The sequence below is a fragment of the Arvicanthis niloticus genome, chromosome 4 (assembly GCF_011762505.2).
Source record: "Arvicanthis niloticus isolate mArvNil1 chromosome 4, mArvNil1.pat.X, whole genome shotgun sequence".
Taxonomy (NCBI): Eukaryota; Metazoa; Chordata; class Mammalia; order Rodentia; family Muridae; genus Arvicanthis; species Arvicanthis niloticus.
The window spans coordinates 6,375,706-6,395,217 of NC_047661.1; the positions used below are offsets into that span (position 1 = coordinate 6,375,706).

At 40.3% G+C, this 19,512-nt stretch overlaps 1 protein-coding gene across 10 annotated transcripts in view; it reads left to right on the plus strand.

Annotated features, from left to right (window-relative positions):
* Dnajc5b (DnaJ heat shock protein family (Hsp40) member C5 beta) overlaps window positions 1-19,512 on the plus strand; it is a 101,270-nt gene that overhangs the window by 49,810 nt on the left and 31,948 nt on the right. For all 10 annotated transcript variants that reach the window (XM_076932174.1, XM_076932177.1, XM_076932173.1 and 7 more), the window contains one exon: window positions 521-647. In XM_076932174.1, the coding sequence (XP_076788289.1) occupies window positions 529-647 (119 nt within the window). In that variant the 5' untranslated portion in view covers window positions 521-528. The remainder of the gene's footprint in view (window positions 1-520; window positions 648-19,512) is intronic.

Below are 19,512 nucleotides of genomic sequence, written 5' to 3' on the forward strand. Positions count from 1 at the left end.
TTATTTAGTGTGTGTATGTATATACATATGTATGTTTGTGTGTATGTGTGTACAAGAAAACACATATGTGTACAACAAGGACAACTTGTTGACTGGGTTCTTTCCTTTCATCATGTGGAATCCTGGCAAACACCATTACCTGCTGATCTATCTCACCGGTCAGTAAAGAAGGAATCACATGGATGATTCTTTCCATAGCTAGGTACACTTGGAAAATATACAAAAATAAAAGACACACAAATGAAACAAAACACATTTAGTTTTAACCTATGAGAGTTGATTCACAATCCTTCTGAAATAGTTGTGTCAAGTCATGTCCTATTCGTGTGGCTTCCTGCAATCTGACTGAAAACCACTTTTAGCTCTTGGTATTTTCTTTCCTCATATTGTACCTAGCACACCAAGGTACTAATGCTTGTCTTTTTAAAACAAGTATTAAAAATGAACTTTCTTCCCTCCCAGGGGGTAGGATCCAAAGTAGAGAATCTTCATGGCTATTTTTCCATCTCTGGTTTTGCAGACTGAGAAATGGCATGTAACGGACCTAACCAAAGACAGCGGACTATGTCAACATCAGGAGAAAGTCTGTATGAAATTCTTGGTCTGAATAAGGGAGCATCATGTGAAGAAATTAAGAAAACCTACAGGTACCATGGAAGTTCAGTGGGGACAGTTCCTGTGCTACTGTTGGTGGTTTCTGGTGACTGGCAAGTGGTACCAAATTAAAGACATAAGCTTCTTGCCAAGACCAGGTGATCTGATTTCTGGACCCATGTTTCCTACTGTGTAGTATCAACAGTTCAGAATAGATAGGCATAGCAGTGATTTCTGAAAGAATTGCTGTATGATACCCAGCCTGAGGAAAGGGAAGTTAATACTCTAGTCCAGGAAGAGGGAGTCATTAGCAAGGAGTAGAAAGGAAACCTAAGCAAATCAGTAGTTGAACTTTAACCCATGTGACATGCCATCACTAGGTCTGGTATAAAGGTTTGTCACAAATGTCACCCTGGCCTTTGGTTTTGCTCTTTTTGTAACTGACTTGCTACTAATAGTTTCTGTATAGAAAAACTGAAATATCATTTTACTTAAAATCCTAAGGATCAAAAATATATATCGAGTATAACATACCTTGCTAATTTTAAACTATCAAAAATGAAGTTAATACACATCTTTAATTTTACCTAATTTTTATGGAGAGTTTGTTTCCTTCATCCTTTGCTGTGTAGATAAAGCAGTAAAGGATTAAATTGACTTTGTCTTTAGTTTCCACTCATCTTTCTCCTAAGTACTGGAATGAAAACATCTCCATGTTATTAAATATCCTGTTTTGGGGGCTGGAGAGATGGCTCAGTGGTTAAGAGCACTAACTGCTCTTCCAGAGGTCCTGAGTTCAAATCCCAGCAACCACATGATGGCTCACAACCATCTCTAATGAGATCTGATGCCTTCTTCCAGTATGTCTGAAGACAGCTACAGAATATTCATATAAATAAAATAAATAAATCTTTAAAAAATAAATAAATAAATAAATAAATAAATAAATATCCTGTTTTCCTGCTTGTAGCCTATGGTTATTCTCAATGTATTTAATCATTTTACAAGCATTTGTTATTTAACATGGAAGTTATTTTAGTTTCTTTCTATGCTTAACATCCTGTACATAAATCACAGTGTGTGTTTCCCATTGTTTCCTAATAGAAGAGTAAAGCTGTACTTTTATAAGACAAAATGAATCAAAACATGATAATTTTAATTAGTATGTACTTGGTTCCATCTTGAATTGCTTTTTAAAAAAAAAGCTTATAGTTCTTTTTTTAATGTACGGAATTTAAAATTTTCGAAATAGACAAATTGTTAATAATTTCTGTAATGTCTTTGTCCCTACTTGTCATGTCTACAAAACCTCTCTCAATTACCATATTATAAACTTATCAGCTTCCTTCTTCTTTCAGTACATTTATGATTTGCGTTGGCATTAGCTCTTTGATCCTTCCAGGGTTTATTTTGGTATAAGGGATGAGGCAGTATTTCAGACTTGGTTTTGTGAAGTTAGCAGCCCACCAATATTTATTGAAGTCTCTAATTTTACCAACAATGAGACCTTCTTTTGCCTTGAGCCATGTGATAAACTATGGGAGCTGATGTGGCCCCAAGAAGCTTATCCAAGTGACAGTCCTTCAGGCTGCCATTGGTCCAGTTGTTTGAAAATGATGGAAGCTGCTTAAGGCCAAAGAAGATCTTCTAACGTATATTTCACCTGGAGTGCTGGGGACAAAGAAGGATTTACTATTTATTCGGCACCAGAGCTTCACAAGTGTGCCTAGGAGTAGCTCAACCCACAATTGATGAACAACCTGGTTGGAACATTTCTGAACTTTTCCTACAGCTTCAGACCACTGTTGTGAGGTTCTTGGGGATGGAAATCAGAATAATTGCATTTTATGCTTAGAACAATAAAAATGTCCTCCAAAATGAGGAGTAAAAAAGCTATATCAAACTTCCTTGCCATTCTTAAAGCTCAATTTACAAATGTGACTTTTAATTGCCTTTATTAATTTTGGAGGCTGAGATTTCAGGTCATATCCTAATTACAGCATTAATTATGCCGTGCTGCTTGCAAGTTTAATAATCACAACATAAAATCTTTTCATGTAATCAGTGTCTTGCCATTAATTTTGTTTTAATGTCATACAAATATTATTTTTCAGCTGATTAGGGCACTAGCATGCTACCCAGAGCATCTACTTCTACCTAAATTAGACATTTGTATTCTGCAAGTTATTCAAAATGCAGGAGCAGGCTGAAAATCCACTGAGAATATTATTCCTATATTCAGAGATCTGCATTGAAACAGTGACAACATAGTGAGCTTAAACCCAATGAGATGTAATAAAATTATTGACTGTTGAGCCATATGTTGTTTGACCTCAGGTCAGAGAAATGTGATAAAAATTACTGACCATTCATGACCTCTGTTATGATCTTTTGCTTGTCCTCTTGAAAACAAGATTGAGTTAGAAAGTTTCTTCTTTTATCTTTATTCAAATTTTTCTGATAATATATTCATTTGAATACATACATGTTCCAAGTAATCTCCTCAGGGGAAACAATGTTATTAATTTTTTTGCAAACTTTTCTAAAGAAAGCTCATGAGCAGATAGAACTTCCAGACTGGGCAAGATGGAGTAGACTTATCTCTCACTGTACCTCCTGATAACATTTGGCTGAAATTCTTGAGAATGACACAAGAGGCAACTAAGGAGGAATCTGAGAGCTAGAAAAGGGTGGAGGGGCCAGTGACCTCAGGACCAAAGGAGAAAAGCCATAAAACATCTCACGACTCTTCCACTCCCCACCCACCAGAATATAACACAGAAAGGAAGTTTTCCCAGTTGTCACCCAGTCTTCCAGCAGAACCAACCCAGGTGATCTTAATCTTCCCCCAACTTGAACAACGTATCACACAAGTCCTGCATAACAGAAAGATTGTCAATTGAAAAGTCCTTAACAATAAGGACAGGGGACACACTTTCAGGTCTATAGATTGAGCCTCCCCCTTCCCACTCTGACTCCATCTGTCAGAGATTCCATCTGGTAAGATGGATTCAACAGCAAGCACCCAGTCCTGGAAGCCCAATTTTGTCAGAGGAGGTTGGAGATTACTTTACCCTACCCAAAAGCACTCAGCCAAAATGCAGTCCCTCTCAGTTCCCTGGGTACTATAAAGAATGCTGAAAGGCTCCTGTGAGGATGGAGAGATAGCTCAGCAATTAAGAGCACTGTCTGCTCTTCCGGAAGACTCAGGTCCAGTTTCCAGCATCCACATGGGAGTTCACAACTGGTTATAACTCTAGTTCCTGTGGACTCAATGCCCTCTTCCTGCCTCAGTGCCCACAACAGGCATACTACTAGTACACAGACACACATGCATGCAGAACACACATACACATAAAATAAAAATTTAAATGTTATAGAGGAAAGGCACATAAAAGACATACTAGTAAATTAAAATAGCACCATCAAAACAGAACTATAGAGGCTCTGAAAATCAGGTGCTTATTGGAACCATGTGCCAAAGTAAACTGAGACCTACATGTTAAACCTAAGTAGGTGACTATTTGTTATAATAAAAAATAGATACGAAATATCTCCAGTCAAGGTATGCAGATAAGTTTGAAATCACCTATCATAAAAAATAACTAAGAAAGTCACAACTGGAATGAGAAAGGTCATCAGCTGACTCCCATACTGACAGGAGACAGATACTGGAATTGTCTGCTGAGTATTGAAAGTAAAACCAAGTGGTGTGGGAAAGGACTCAACACAGACAAATGAAGTTGAAAAAAAAAAAAAAAAAAAAAAAAAAAAAAAAAAATCACAGGAAAGAAAGCTCCTAGCAAAAGAACCAAGTGGATGTAACAGAAACCATGCTAACAGGTTGAGCTCAGTAGCAGAGAGAAGGAGTCAGAAAAGAATCACTGGAGTTCAGGATGAACCAGTAAAATTTATCCAGTATGAACAAGAGAGACAATAAATTAAAAACAACCCAATTTTAGAAATCAATGGCACTGGAGTCTCAGAAGAAGAAATGGACTGAAAGAGTATTTGGAGAATTAATGAGTGAAATCTACCCAAATTTAGCAAAAATACAAAACTACAGATATAAGAACCCAAGTGAATCCAAATAGACTAGCAAAGAAATATAACCCAAACACAACACCATTAAACTTTAAAAAAAACTAAAAACCAAGAAAAAGTCTTGAAAGTACAAAGCAAAACAAAACAAAAAACAAAAACAACAACAAAAAAACACCATTGTACTTACTGGGCAACAGCCATCTGAGTGACAGACCTGAAGCAACAGAATCTGCAAAGAAGTGGGCACAGCATCTTTCAAGTGCTGAGAGAGAACTGCAAATATGGCATCTCATAAAATTGTATTCAGCTATCAGGGGTAGTTAAGGAAGTTAAGAAATACACAGACAAAAGACATCCAGAAGAATTTGGCAATAGTAGGTCTATTCTTACAGAATGCCATAAACTTGTGTGTACCTACACAATTGTGAACACCCACACATACACACAACCTATGCCACATATATAAGCACACACAAAAATGAAAAATAAGTACGTCAAGAAGCTTTTCAAAATACAGGTAATTACAAAATGATGTCATGCAATGAAAGAACAATGGAGAAAGTTGAGATCTGGGTAAAATAAGATTACCTTCCACATGGGCCTCCTAAAGGATGAACTGCTGGACCCAAAGTTGTATCACCACATGATACTTGATTGCCCTGATGGTAGTGAGATTTATACACTTTACTAAAATCAGAAGACACTGGTACCAATATATACACAGACCATTTGAAGACACCTACCTCAAATGACTAAAAATCTATGTAACAACCTACAAATAAAATAGAGCAATCCTTTAAAAATGCTCAGATAACCCTCAGGAAGACAAAAAATAGAAAATGGTGGAAGAAATAGAAAACGGAAACAAACAAACAAACAATAACAAAAAGAAAAAGAAAAGAAAATAAGAAAAAGACTTAATCCTCAACATAAGGTTGATTGTCAGTAGCCAAGACATGTTTCTTTTCTTAAACAGTTTGAATACACTATCCATCCCATTTCATTCATCGCATTTTAACAATATAACCCAGCAATGACCAGCCCGGAAAGGGTCTTACTTTTTCACTTTACTGCCATGGTACAGTGTACCATGAGTTCATTAACTTTCTGTTGACAGTCATGGTTTTAGTGTGAAATATGCCCCATAGATTTTATGTTTGAAAAAGTTGGTCCTCAGCTAGTGACATTGTTTTGGGAGGTCATAGAACTTCTAGAAAGTGGAGCCCAGGTGGAGGAGGTGGTCCTTGAGGTTATGTAGTCCTGCTCTACTTCCTGTCCACTCACTGATTCCTGGGTGCAGGTGCAATGTAACCAACCACCTCATACTCCTGCCATAATGCATTCATTCCCTGCCAGAATTGATGGTGTCCTAGCAAGTTGTAAGCCAAAATGAACTCTTGCTCTCTTAAGTTACTATTTGTCAGGTATTTATTTTCTCACAACAGCAAAAAAAAAAAAAAAAAAAAGGTAACTAATTAGGTGCTTACTCTTCAAGGCTGTCTTTTTAAATAGTATTTGAGCTTCTCATAGGGGGAAACTGCATTGCCACAGAAGGAAGTGGAAGAAATAAAGTAATCTTGGTTTCTATTCTCTTCACAGTTATGTGTGTTCTGATCACAAATCTCTGAAACAAAAATCCACATTATCCAAATAAACCATTTGCTTATTCAGTGCTGGCTGATTCTGATGAAGGATTTGAAATTCCAGATAGCCAGTGCCAATAAACAGGGACATGTATCAACAGGAAAAGGAGAAATGTCCTTTAAGAGGGGTGTACAAAGTTGGGAAGGAGATTTTTGGCACCTTTAGTCCTTTATGCCTTTAGAGAATTACCATAAGTAGCTGCTTCAAAGACCACATGAATCTCTCTGATGTCTGTAGATAAATCCATCACAGGGTCTGTGAAATGTCATTTCCTTTGAATTTCTGAAATTCAACTATGCTTCATTAAGTAACTGTTCTAGTAGAGTTCCCAACTACCTCAAAGGACAGTGGGGGAAAGGTGACACTAGGAAGGCTTTTAGTGTGTCAGTCTATAAGCTACTTAAGCACATGCCTTGTTGGGATTTTGTAGAAAGAATGAGACCATTTTCTCAGAGTACATGAAATGCTTTGTGAAAAAGCACAATGGGAACTGAGCAAATATCCTCATCTTCCTTCTCATTCTAAAATTAGTCACCCATTTGCTTCTACTGTTCAAACACCACGTATCCAGCTCACACAAGGCGAATGTTCAGTCTGTATCTAAAGTGACCTATCGTAGGATGAAACTCATAGCATCTCTCCTGGCACTCTCAGTAAGGAATAAACTGTCTTCAGCACTTCAGCTCTTATTCCGAACACATTAGCATCTGAGGTCATTTAATCCATTCTTCTTGCTGTTGGGCAAAGTCATTTCATCCTTACCGGTGTTTGCAGGAGACGAACAATGTCTTTTCTTGTTATTCCAAGCGTAGAAGTCTTACGCCCTACTTAATGTATTGTTGGGAGAAGGCTCTATTAAAATGCTCAGGTTCCAGAAAGTCGAAGGCTGTTCCTGTCAGTTGTTATAACTTTACATTAGCATGTTTTGCCTTCCTAACTTAGTTTCTCTGAGTCAACAAGGTTCTTAGGAAGCTCCTGAATGAAGCTGGTGAAGGAAGAGGGAGAGATGTAGTTAAATATGAGGTGGGTAGACAACTAAAGAGATAATAGGGACTTGAAATGAGGGACTTGGAGATTTTCACCTACCCTTTCAATTAATTTAAGAACTTGAGTGTCTTAGGGTTTTACTGCTGTGAACAGACACCATGACCAAGGCAATTCTCATAAGAACAACATTTAATTGGGGCTGGCTTACAGGTTTAGAGCTTCAGTTCATTATCATCACGGCAGGAACATGGGAGCATCCAGGCAGGCATGGTGCAGGAGGAACTGAGAGTTCTACATCTTCATCTGAAGGCTTCTGAGAGAATTCTGGCTTCCAAGCAGCTAGGACAAAGGTCTTAAAATCCACACCACGGTGACACACTTCCTCCAACAAGGCCACACCTCCTATAGTGCCTGGCCCAAGCATATACAAATCACCACATTCCACTCCCTGGCCCCCATAGGCTTGTCCAAACATATGAGTCTATGGGGGTACACACCTAAAAATAGCATAATGCAAAATACATTTAGTCCAACCTCAAAAGTCTTCATACTCTATAGCAATCTCAACAATGTTAAAAGTCCAAAGTTCAAAGTCTCTTCTGAGATTCATCCAATCACTTAACTGTAATCCCCAAAGCAAGACAGGAAACCAGATGGGCAAACTCCAAAGTCTGCATCTCCAGTTCTAATGTCAAAGCAGTCTTCAGATTTCCAACTGCTTTTTCATCTTGGTTGACTGCAACAAACTTCTTTCTCCTGGACTAGTTCTACTCCCTGTTAGCAGCTTTCCTCAGCAGATAGTCCACAGCTCTGGCATCTTCAATTCCTGGGATCCACACATGATCTTCTTGGCTCCTACAAAGGGCTGGCGTTACTTCTCCTGCTCTGTCCTCTGTAGTACTCTAAGCTCACGTTGATCCACTCCACTGTTGCTGCTGTTCTTGGTGTGATGATCCCATGGTACTGGCATCTCCAATACACTCGGGTCTTCCTCTGCAACTAGGTTTCAACAATAGCCTCTCATAAACTCTCCTTATGATGCCATGCCACAACTCTTTTGCATGACTCCTACAGTCCTGAGCTGTCAACTGCAACTGAGGCTGCACCTTCACCAATGGCCTTCCATGGCCTCTCCCAGTGCTAAGCATAAGATGCTCTTCATGACCCCTTCATGCTTCAAAATCAGTACCACCTGGGTGACTCTTACACATTACCAAATACAGCTGCAGCATGAGGAACAACCATGGCTACCTCTGGAACACAGCTTCTTTATGCTCTCAGAAAGCACTTCTCAGAAGATTTCACCTCATTGATGCTGGTGTCTTCTTAATCACCACTAATTTCTAGGCTCCAGCTAACCAGCATCAATTGTCCCAGAAGTCCCTTCTATTCTGGACTCTAAAGCCAGAGCCACGTGGCCAAAGCTGCAGAATCCTGCGGCTTGCTGGGGCTGGAACATGGCCCCTTGCTATATTGCACTATTACCAGCTTTCTGTTTACCAATTCCTTCACTGCCTAAGCTTGGCTGTTATAGAACTTACTCTGTAGACTGACTTTAAACTCAGAGAACTGCATGCCTATCTCCTAAGCACTGGGACTAAAGGTATGGTCCACTAAGCCTGGATTTAAGATTTCTTCACCTAGAACTTGCTCTGTTCTAGGCTGGCCTTGAACTCAAAGATCTGCTTGTCTTTGACTTCTGGGATTAAAGACTTGTACTACCATGCCTGGACCTAAGTTTAGCTGGGTGGGGTCTTACCCCAAGGTTAATTTATCCTTGAACATAGGATTCAGCTCCATGTCACTTCCTGGTGCCCCTTTAGAACTTGAACTATATACTTTATATTTTTCCTTTCTCAGCTTTCTATGCTTGTTTAAAATGTTCATGAGACTTAACAAGGGAACAAAGTCTATGATGGGTGTTTCTGAGACTTCCTTTGTCAGTGCAATTATTCTGAGTCTCTTCACCTTAGCCTCAGGCAGACTAGTCAGAGAACGACAAAAAGCAAACACATTCTTCACCAAAATACCACAAAAAACGGTCTCTAGGCCACATATTGAAATTCTCCACTGAAACCTCTTGGGCCAGGTCCACACAATTCAAATCACTCTCAATAACAATGTCTTCCATATTCCTACTAGGATAGCCCCTTAAGCTCTACTTAAAGCATCCCATGACTTTCCAATTCCAAAGTCCCAGAATCCACATCCTTCAAAAGCATAATCAGGCTTGTCACAGTAATACCCTAGCTCCTAGTACAAACTTCTGTCTTAGTCAGGGTTTTACTGCTGTGAACAGACACCATGACCAATTCATGAAGGCTGTTAGCAGAATACTGGCTTCCAGGTAGCTAGGATGACGGTCTTACCCTGCATCTCTCCTGAATTACCCATTCATGACAGGCAGGTGCAGCTGCTCCCTAATAGCCACACTAGTATTAAAAGTCTTCTGACTACTCTGACCTAGAAGTCTCATGCACTGTTGAGACTTGAGCCTTTAATCTCTGGTGGTGGGTTGTGACACCTGGAGGTATGAAGGTTGATGTCCTCCTCTTCTTGTGTTCTGTTGAGCTCCCTTAAGGGCCAGTTGTCATTATTCTATGGGACTATTAGCAGAATCCCAGTTCTCTCTGATAGATGAGTCTGTGTTCCTAGGTCAAGGTCATCATGCCTTGTTCTTTCATTCAGATGGATTCTTTTCCAGATTTTAGTTACATGCATTCAGGTAGACATCTTCAACGCTCTCCCAAACGGTCAACATGTTCTCATTTGATGGAAATCCCAATGGGTGATGGGTTAGATTCCTTTCTCAAGGCTGTTGCATTGGTTTTCCAGATGTGCCCTGATGTGTTAAATTTCTAGTAGTGAATGACAAGAATGTGTGCAATGACTTAAAGATGTTATCTAACTACACAGTTCTACAGCAAGGCAACTGAGTAACTTGAATTGGGTAAATTTGCCATTTACTGCTGCTCAAAACACATTGTGAGTGTGATTAAAGTCTTTTTATTGACACCAATTAGCATATAAGCATAGTTGCTGAATGAATGAATTAATGAATAAGTGAGCATTACAACTGTTTTATTTTAGCACGATATAGTGCTCATAGTATTGTGAAAATCACATACATTGCATATTTCATAGCTTTTTCACACTAAGTTAAAATAATTAAGCTTCTCATTTATTTGAAGGAATTACTAAGCAAAAGGAGTTAGAACTCAATTGAAGAAAAGAAAGAAAATGGAAATAGAGAGAAAAAGAGCAGACTAGACCTCCCTTACCTGGCTATGAGGTGCTCATTAGATCCCTTTTCTATGAAGCAGAGCACTTTATAAATGTAGCATGCCTGGCTGTCCTGTCCCATCAGGCACCTGATTCACTTTTTTCCTTTCTGTAGTTCCCACTCCATCACCACTCTTAAGGGCAGATACTGCCTCTCCCACTGTGCTCCCAGCCCCACCCCCATGCTAACATTCGCAGAAAGAGAAAGGGAAGTGATCAGCAAGTATATTTTGATTGTTTGCTTCTGGCTGCTCTTTCCTTGATTGTGTCTTTATTTTTAGCTCTTCAGAACCATTTCTCAAATGATCTATTTAATCATCTTGCTGAATGAGATATAGTCAATGGGCCCAACAAATGCAGACGGAGGCAGATGGACAGGGAAAGGCCTTGTCTTCTGTTAGGGACACAGTACAATTTCTGTGACCCCAGACCTTCAAGTGAGATGCAAACAAAGGATAAGGAAAAGGACACAGAGCCAATTTAGAGACTGTAAGTTTTAAATGTGCAAAGCCTCACATGCTGATGTGGTGTGGCTTACACCTGTAATCCTACTATTTGGCAATAGGAGGTAGAAAGAATGCTTCGAATTCAAGGGCAGCCCAAATTACGAAGTGATTTCTAGACCTTTTCTCAAACAAAAAAAGCATCAAAATCTTATAGGTTGCATAAATGTTAATTTAAAATGTTTAAATCGTTTGTGTACATGTGTGTGTATGTAAGTGCACCATGTGCATACCCTCAGAAGAGGGCACTGGATCTCTTGGAACTCAAGTTATAGGTGGTTGTGAGCCACGTGGCTTCTGTGAAGCCAACCCAGGTCTTCTGCAAGAGCAGTAAGTGTTCTTAACCGCTGATCCACTTCTACAGCCATAAATATTAGTTTTTATTTACACCAATATTTATACTTTAAAAATATACAGAAATAAGAAAGAAATTAAAAACAATACATGTCTATGGCGTTCCTTGACAAGAGCCTAACAAAATGTAAGTCCATGGATTTGAAATTACAGAAAAATTTAGCTCTTTCTTAGCTCCTTGGGGGACCACCAAATTAGGGGAAATTTGTCTTATACACCCTACATATCATCACTTAAGTTCCTGTGCTTTATGGGCCAACTGTTGACAAAGCAGCAGATAATTCAAACACTGTTCCTATTTCATTCACTGCTACATGGAACTTTCTGGACAAATTACCCAGAATTTGAAATAATGAGTCTCCTGAGTGAACCAAAATGAGGAAATTGCTAGTTTCACAAGGAGCAGGAAGAATATCATTTCTGTGGCAACCCCAATTTGTGCTGTTTTTGCCCATCTTTATGAGCAATTACAGGTAAAAGGGGAGGCTGCTTATGAATAAAGAGTTACTGTCAGGGGAATGCATAGCTAATGGGAGAATTGTAAATATTTACAGGGCAGAGTGATGATTCAAGCTCACAAGATTAATTGAAATTAATCTCCATCAGGCACTAATTTGTTTCCTGAGTTCTAAAACCTTCCACTGAGAAGGCCGTGTTGGAGATGTCTTCCAGGCTGTTGTGACCTCCCTCCTCCTGAGCATCTTCATCTGCCTCATCCTCTTGACTCTTTACGGAGCACCAACCTGACTTCCTGAGCACTGACGTCGGTACAGCCAATGACATTTCCATTCACTCAGTATTGACTCCTTATCACACGCTTGTTTATGTTATACTGGGGGGGGGGCGTATTTAATTTTTCATCAGTGTGAACCCTCCATATCTTTTCCTCTCATCATGGTCTCACTGATTTCACACCAGATTTTGCTCATTATGGAATATGTGTCGTGCTAAATTTGTTTTTGCACAGTAAGGTCTTTAAACAGAAGGAACTCTGTATCTGCACACTCAATGGCAAACAAAAGGGAGGCTGTGGTAATTAGCAGAGAAGAACCAAGATCACATTAATTAAAACCAAATGCTTCCCATCATTCATCTCTGTTCTACACACTTTGCTAGATGATAGAGAAAATATTACAGGAATTATAACTGATAATCATAATTGAATACTGGGAAAAAGAGTAGATTTTTTACTATTAGTCAAGAGCTTTGAAGGAAAGAGAGTATATAACAAAGATAGAAATCTACCCTCGAGGTTAGAGATAGTTTCCCCATAAAAATGAATACAACTTTAATTTTCATACAGTAAAGGCCAGTTTATATTGAGAGTAGTCAGAAAAGCCTGAAGATGCACCCACAGCCAGTCAGTCACGAATACCAGCATTTGATGAAAGCTCATTCATGGTATGCCAAGCACTGTGCTCTGTGACTCCCATTAACCATTCTAGTTTGTCCTTATGTCTTCTTTTCCTGCATGCTAACATGAACAAACTGAGGCTTAGAAAGGCTCACCAAGTAGCTGTCCAGTTTCAGAGCTGTGGAGCAGGTCCTAGCACATGGTTAATATTCTTGGTTGATTTGTCTAATGACTGAAGGACTTATTAGAACCCACCAAATCTGGTTAAAGAGTTAAGAGAACGAAACATGATGGTGGTGGAAATATTTGTAGGCAACTGATGTGACTGCGTTCCTGGGCAATGGAGACAGCTGGAACAAATGGTGGCTTCACTAAGAATCATGGGAGAAAATGTAGAGAATGAAGTAGGCTAAGGAATAAGGCTCTGAAAAGTTGTATCAAGTCATGGTCTCCATTAACCAGAAGCCACTCCCATGCCTAAGTTGTGCTCACACTTAGAAAAGATCTATGAAGGCCTTGAGCTCTCACTTGAGGCTGATTTCAAGCTCTGAGCAAGCAGGATAGGCAGAGATGTAAACTGTCTAGATGAGTGTCCATGGCGTGTCTAACGCACACCAGACCATCTGCAAGGACTGCAAAATTTCTAGTTCCAGGTATGAAAAGAATTCCATATCTAATCTTTTACCTGATTAGTACATCTATGCACACAAACTTTACAAATTAGTTCAGAAAAGTGACTTTAACCAATAACAGTAACAACAAATATCACGGAGAAGGAGAGAGCATGGTTTGTTGAGCTGCTGCAAATATCCAGACGGATATCTTCAGTTTTCAAAATAAATTATAAGAGCAGGGTGTGTACACAGGAAAAACTCAGCCAGGGGATGGGGAGGAGAGCTGTGACATAGGAAAGGTGTGACATGGGAGAGCTGTGACATAGAGCTGTGACATAGGAGAGTTGTGACATAGAGCTGTGACATGGGAGAGCTGTGACACGGGACAGCTGTGACTTAGAGCTGTGAAATACTGTCTTCTAGATATGCCATGCTTGCTGCTCACATAAACTCATGAATGCCATAGTTTCTTGCCCAGAATTTGAAAAAAGTCAAGCCAGTCAACACTTGTGGATGAGAGAAAGCTTTCTTAAGCTCTCTCCCAAGCCCAGGAGCTATTGCCACTTGATGACTGCTGAGGTAGGAATTCACTTTTCTTTGTGGCTACTAAGTGGTTGCCCATGCCCCACTGGATGCTCTCACACCAGGCTCATATGTCAGCACTAAGTAGACTCAGTATAAAATAATAGCCATGGCGATGACAACAACAACAACATCAAAAACAACAAAACCACAGAGGACATGAGACTGGGAAAGAGAAAGGTTTCAGTGGAGGGCCCTGGGGATTTCAAGGTAGGTAGTCGTCGTGGCTGTGTTCAAAATACATTATGTATATGCATGAGATTTTCAAAGAGTAAATTAAAATGTTTTTAAATCTTAGGATATAACAACACAAATGAAAACATTAAATCGGCTCATTCAAGTTTACCAAGGCTAAAGAAAATGGTGTCTAAAGAACAAAAGGAAAGTGTGGGATCAATGAATCATCAAATAAAGAATGTCAATAAAGAAACAAAATCACCAAAAGAGTCAAACAGAAATCCTGGGATAGAAAATTCAATGACTTCATTGAAAATTTTAGTAGAAGGGCTCAATGGGAGATCTGAGGATGCAGAAGAAACACTTCACAGACCTCAAATATAGGCTAAGATGATCCAAAATGAAACAGATACAAGATTAAGAGAGTCAAGAAGACTACTGGAGCACCAGGTCTCACACTAGCAAACAGAGGCCATGTACCAGAACCTCTTTTCTGTCTCACTCTCCATAGAGAGGAGGGCTCATTCTATTTCTCTATGTGGGGTTGGTTTTCCTTCAGGATTAATTATTTGAGCTGTCCACTTACAAGTTAAGGTGGACAGCTGAACTGAAAAAGTATACAAGTTAAAGAGAGACTGCAGGAAGTAAGAATAGGTGAATAGGATGTGGGGGTACTCTAAGCAAAAATGGGGCTCCAAAGTCACAAGTGTGTTTGCACCACTGTGATCACATTAGAGGCGATATGTGCACATTGTGGGTGGAAGAGATGAGGTTGTAAGAGCAGTCCAGGATGTGATATGGAATCTGAAGTGGGAATGTGGGAATGAGCTATGGCTTTCAGATTAAATATGTCATTAGATCCTTTATAAGACAAAAACAAGACATCAATTCTCCTAACAGGTTAAACAAGCTATAAATATAAATCATAAGATAAATTCCTATTAAATCTTATACATTCTTATAAAATCATAAGATAAACACAACAAACTGAATTTCCCAAACTAAAAAAGCAATGATTCTCTAACATTAACACATAGGTGAATCAGATGTGTAACTTCTACAACCACACAGAAACTCCAGATCTACAGAACCAGAAACTCTAAGACCAGGACCATCATTTGAGTCTCCTGTATAGTACCTCTTCCCACATGGTTTATAGCCATAGATGTTGAAAAATATCAAGACCATGGGCAAATGACAGACACAGAGAACTACAGTGACACAAGATTGCCAGGCTGTTCTTGGTCCCTTATGAGAGCTAGCCCTAATCTGGTTTAAGGGTAATGAATACAAACTATTTTGGATATGTCCGCTCCCAAATCTCAGTTCCTGGACTCTGGGTTATTTGATGGTTTTTTTTTTTTTTTTTTTCAGTCTCCATTTCACTCACAGTGCACTGGCCACTCGGCAGGAAACACTGCTTTAGCTAAACTTGGCTGCAAGAGCTCCTCATATGCCTTGTGCCTTCCTTTCCTGTTCTAGGCTCTCAAGCCAAGCCCAGAAAAGAACAAAACGACATTCAGGATGCCTAGAGGAGGAAAAAAAAAGCAGTTGTCAAATATTACAACAGGGTCAAGTATAAGACAGATAAAAATAAGCCTGTGGGATTTCATCCAGGGTGTCATAGAAGGGAGAGGATGTCCACAGGAGAACTGAAAATAGAAATCACGTTATAGAGAGTTGAAAAGGGAATGCACATTGGAGAGTGACCTTTTTGCAAGAATGAAGAAGTGTTAAAATGCAAGGGAAAAGAAGAACATTTATAAACAAGGGAAAAAGTGAAGAAGCCAGGCCTGATGACATGGGTCCTTAATTACAGCTACTTGGAAATCTGAGGCAGGAAGACCATGAGTTCAAGGCCAGCCTGGGATAGATACAGAGTGAGTTCAAGACTAACTTGAGTAACTTAGTGAAACAACACCTCAAGAAAAAAAAAAAGGGCAATTCTTGGGCCGCAGTTTGGCAATACACACATATCTAGAGCTTAAAACATGAGCTAGGTGATTCCCGAGGAAAAGGGATTAGTAGAAACTTTATTAGGAGTGGGGGCTGATGCTGCTTTGGGGTCTGCTCATGTGAGTAGACAGAAGGAACTCGAATGGGAGGAGGTTGGAGACTGTGGTATTATTACTCAGAAGTGCAGAGGCAGAAGACTGTGTGTTGTTTCTTCCCGATAATCCTCTTATCCTTTCCAAGTCAGAAGTGGGGGTGTCTGTTAAGGGAATTGGAAATAGCGATCAAGCGGGGAATAAGACTTTTGGAAATCTTTCTTGGGCACATGAAAAAGAATTTACTGAAGTTGAACAGAATCAGGCAAACCTCACAGGAGACAGCCAAGGGGGAACTGCATGCTTTTATAGCTTGCTGTTCGCAGGGTTGTAATGCTGAGCCTAGAAATAGGAGTGGTGGCCACAGCCATCATCTTGTGGGCACGACAGGAAATCTTTTGAGAAATTTGGTAGAGGTTGAGAATCGTTCAGGTACATGCCTATGATTTAAATTAAACCAACATGACATCCAGTCTGTGAGAAAGGGCCTTGTTAGGTTTTAAGCGTGAGTTTATGGGGGAAAAGTTTTAAGTGAGAGCTGAATCCAAAGATATATGAGAAGACAGCGCCAAATGTTTTTGCACTGGAAGGTTTGAAGGGGAGGGATTGAGTTTCCAAGTGTGCCAGCTAGGCTAACTGCTGAAGTTTCTAGGATATACAAGGAGCTAATAATGTGCAGCTTTCTGTCACTGCATCTTGACCCAGAAGAGAGCAGCAGTCCCTGCCTGCTGAGAACTCTCACCAGGACCAGCAACAGTGGGCACTGCAACTGGAAGTAGGAGTCCTGGCTACTCTAATGTTCTTGTCCTGTGATAGTTACAGCTCAGGAGAGGCAGTTGACCTGAGAAAAGAATTACTTCCCCTCTAGAAACTGTTGGGAGCTTGTTCCATATACAGAGGTAGTAGTTAAGCAGATGCCGGCTCCAGACTCTGAGAGCAAGCTGGCGCAGGGGGCGCACCCAGACCTTGGTGCTGTCGGAACTTCAGGTGTTAACTTCTTTTTGAGACTAGCATTTCTATTGCCAGCATAAAAAGAAGCTTACAGAATTGGCTTCATATTTATCTAATACACTGACATAGATATTCCGGTGTATTCTATTTTATCGGAAAAGTCAAAATGTCGATTTGACAGAGCCATAGAAGACGTGGGAGCAAAGAGAAACTGCAGCTCATCGCCACCATCAGGCATGCGGGCTTTCATAAAATCTGAGTATTGATGTAGTTTTTAAATTCTTATAAAATTAAAAAAAAAAATCAAAGTATAATGGCTCATGAATCCATGAACATCTCTGGTACCGTGACAACTGCAGCCACTAGAGGGTAGCACTCGACTCTCGATGCAGTTCTTCAGGCAAAACAAGGCCAGTCTCAGATCATTGGTGTGGCTCTTTCCTGTCCTTGCTTCACACCACAGAGCCTGAATCGCAAATGTGATCCCACAAAACTAAGACAACCCTTTTAACACTAGAGGGTTTAACACTGCTCAGCTATAGTGTCTACCAATGTGGGGAAGTCAGAGGGCTGTGTAATGTGGCATTTTCCTGTGGCATCTTGATGGTCAAAGCACGCGACTCATACATTAAGGTAGCAGATGCTCCAGAAATAATCACACGGCAGGGGTGGGTTTGGCACCTGTTTCTGCAGTATGATACCAAACGGTGTCCTGGCCTTTCTTGCCCTTACGGTGGACTTTATACTGTTCTCATTCCGGCCTCCGCTCAGTAGCCCACAACATTAAATCTTCTTGTGTTGAGGGCTACTGTTCAGCATATATGTTCCAGCATATAATAGCCATCACCCGCAGTTGACTGCTTGGTATTTGGCCAAGGTTAAAGCAGAAACAGTCCTTACTGCATGAGGTCCACTCACAGACTGCTAGGGCCACCATACTGAATGACAAGGGCTAGGGAGAGACAGTCAGAAAGAGAGCCATGTACCCAGGCAGGCAGAGTCTGGTCAGACTCTTAGCAGAGTCTTTGGTCAGAGAACTCCACAGGGTCTTGCATACAGCTCAGGGACTGAGACACAGACCTCTGTGGTTTGTGTCAATGGCCAACAGATGCTGAGTTCTTGCAGGCTGTGTGAAATAGGAAGGCTCCAAGTGACTAAACGCTGCCTGTTTGGGCTATTTTTATGATAATTGGATGTGTAAAAATTTGCCTTTGGCTTTGGCAGGCTGTGAGCTAATGGGCCTCAGCTGCAGAGAAGGAAGGACCTGGGGCCAATAGGCAGACTCATTTGTCCCCCAGGCCAGGAAGCTCCCAGAGATCAGCAGGTTCCTGGCTAAGTACTGGCTAAGTACTTCCTACTAGTTCTCCCTGCCAGTGAGAGAAAAGGAAAACCAAGAGGAAAACGAGTGTCTCAAAAGCATTTGAGAGTGAAAAACTACTGAACGCCATTATCTGAGGGGTGTGAGGCTTCAAGGTTGAAGGCTTCAAACCATTGGAGCGGGGAGACGAGAGAGAGAGAGAGAGAGAGAGAGAGAGAGAGAGAGAGAGAGAGAGAGAAACCTCATAAATGTCTCAAAGACAGGAATTCTGAAAATTTATTGAGCCAGTGGAGTACCACAGTACAGGACCAAGGGTACCAGAAGCAAGCCATCTGTGGTGGAAAATTCCATTGGTGGGCCGGCCTCAATAGAGTCGGCTTTACGGTGACTTCTTGAAGTAAGCCTGAGTTTCTGAACTTTTCCACCAGTGTCTCAGAAGTGATTGTGGTACAGGTTTATAATTCCGGAACTTTGGAGGTGGAGGCAGGAGGAACAGGAGTTCAAAGTCAGCCTTGACCTTGATTGAAGCTACTGAGTTCAAGGTCAGCCTGGGCTAAGACAGCCTATCTGAAAATAAATAATGTATAATGCTATTTCAAAACTTGAAATGGCCTACCTGCTTCTGCTTTCCAGTTTAGGTTAGCAGTGTTTATAAAATTTGACTTCCCCAAGAATATTCTTTTTAGTCATGTGGGGAAATCATGTGCAGGGGAAGCTGAGCACTTAACTGAACGTCCCCAGAAAAAGCAAGTAGAGCTGAGAAAAACTGTTCCTACCTTCCTGGGTCTGACTATAGTACTGTAAGTAAATAAATAAAATGCTATTATTTTAAGGGCCTTAAACCTTAAACCCTTCCATAGGCTGTTAGAAGTGGGTAATGAAGTAGCATTCACCTATGGGCTATGACTAAACTCTTAGTTACCTGTGTAATGAAGAAAATCTTGGTTCATTATATCAGGTTAACATGGTCCCCCAGACATATAAAAGTCATAAGTAAAACGCTCTGTGTTTTGAAGTCATGTCCTAATATTCATATTGCTTCTGGGAAAGTTTTAAAATA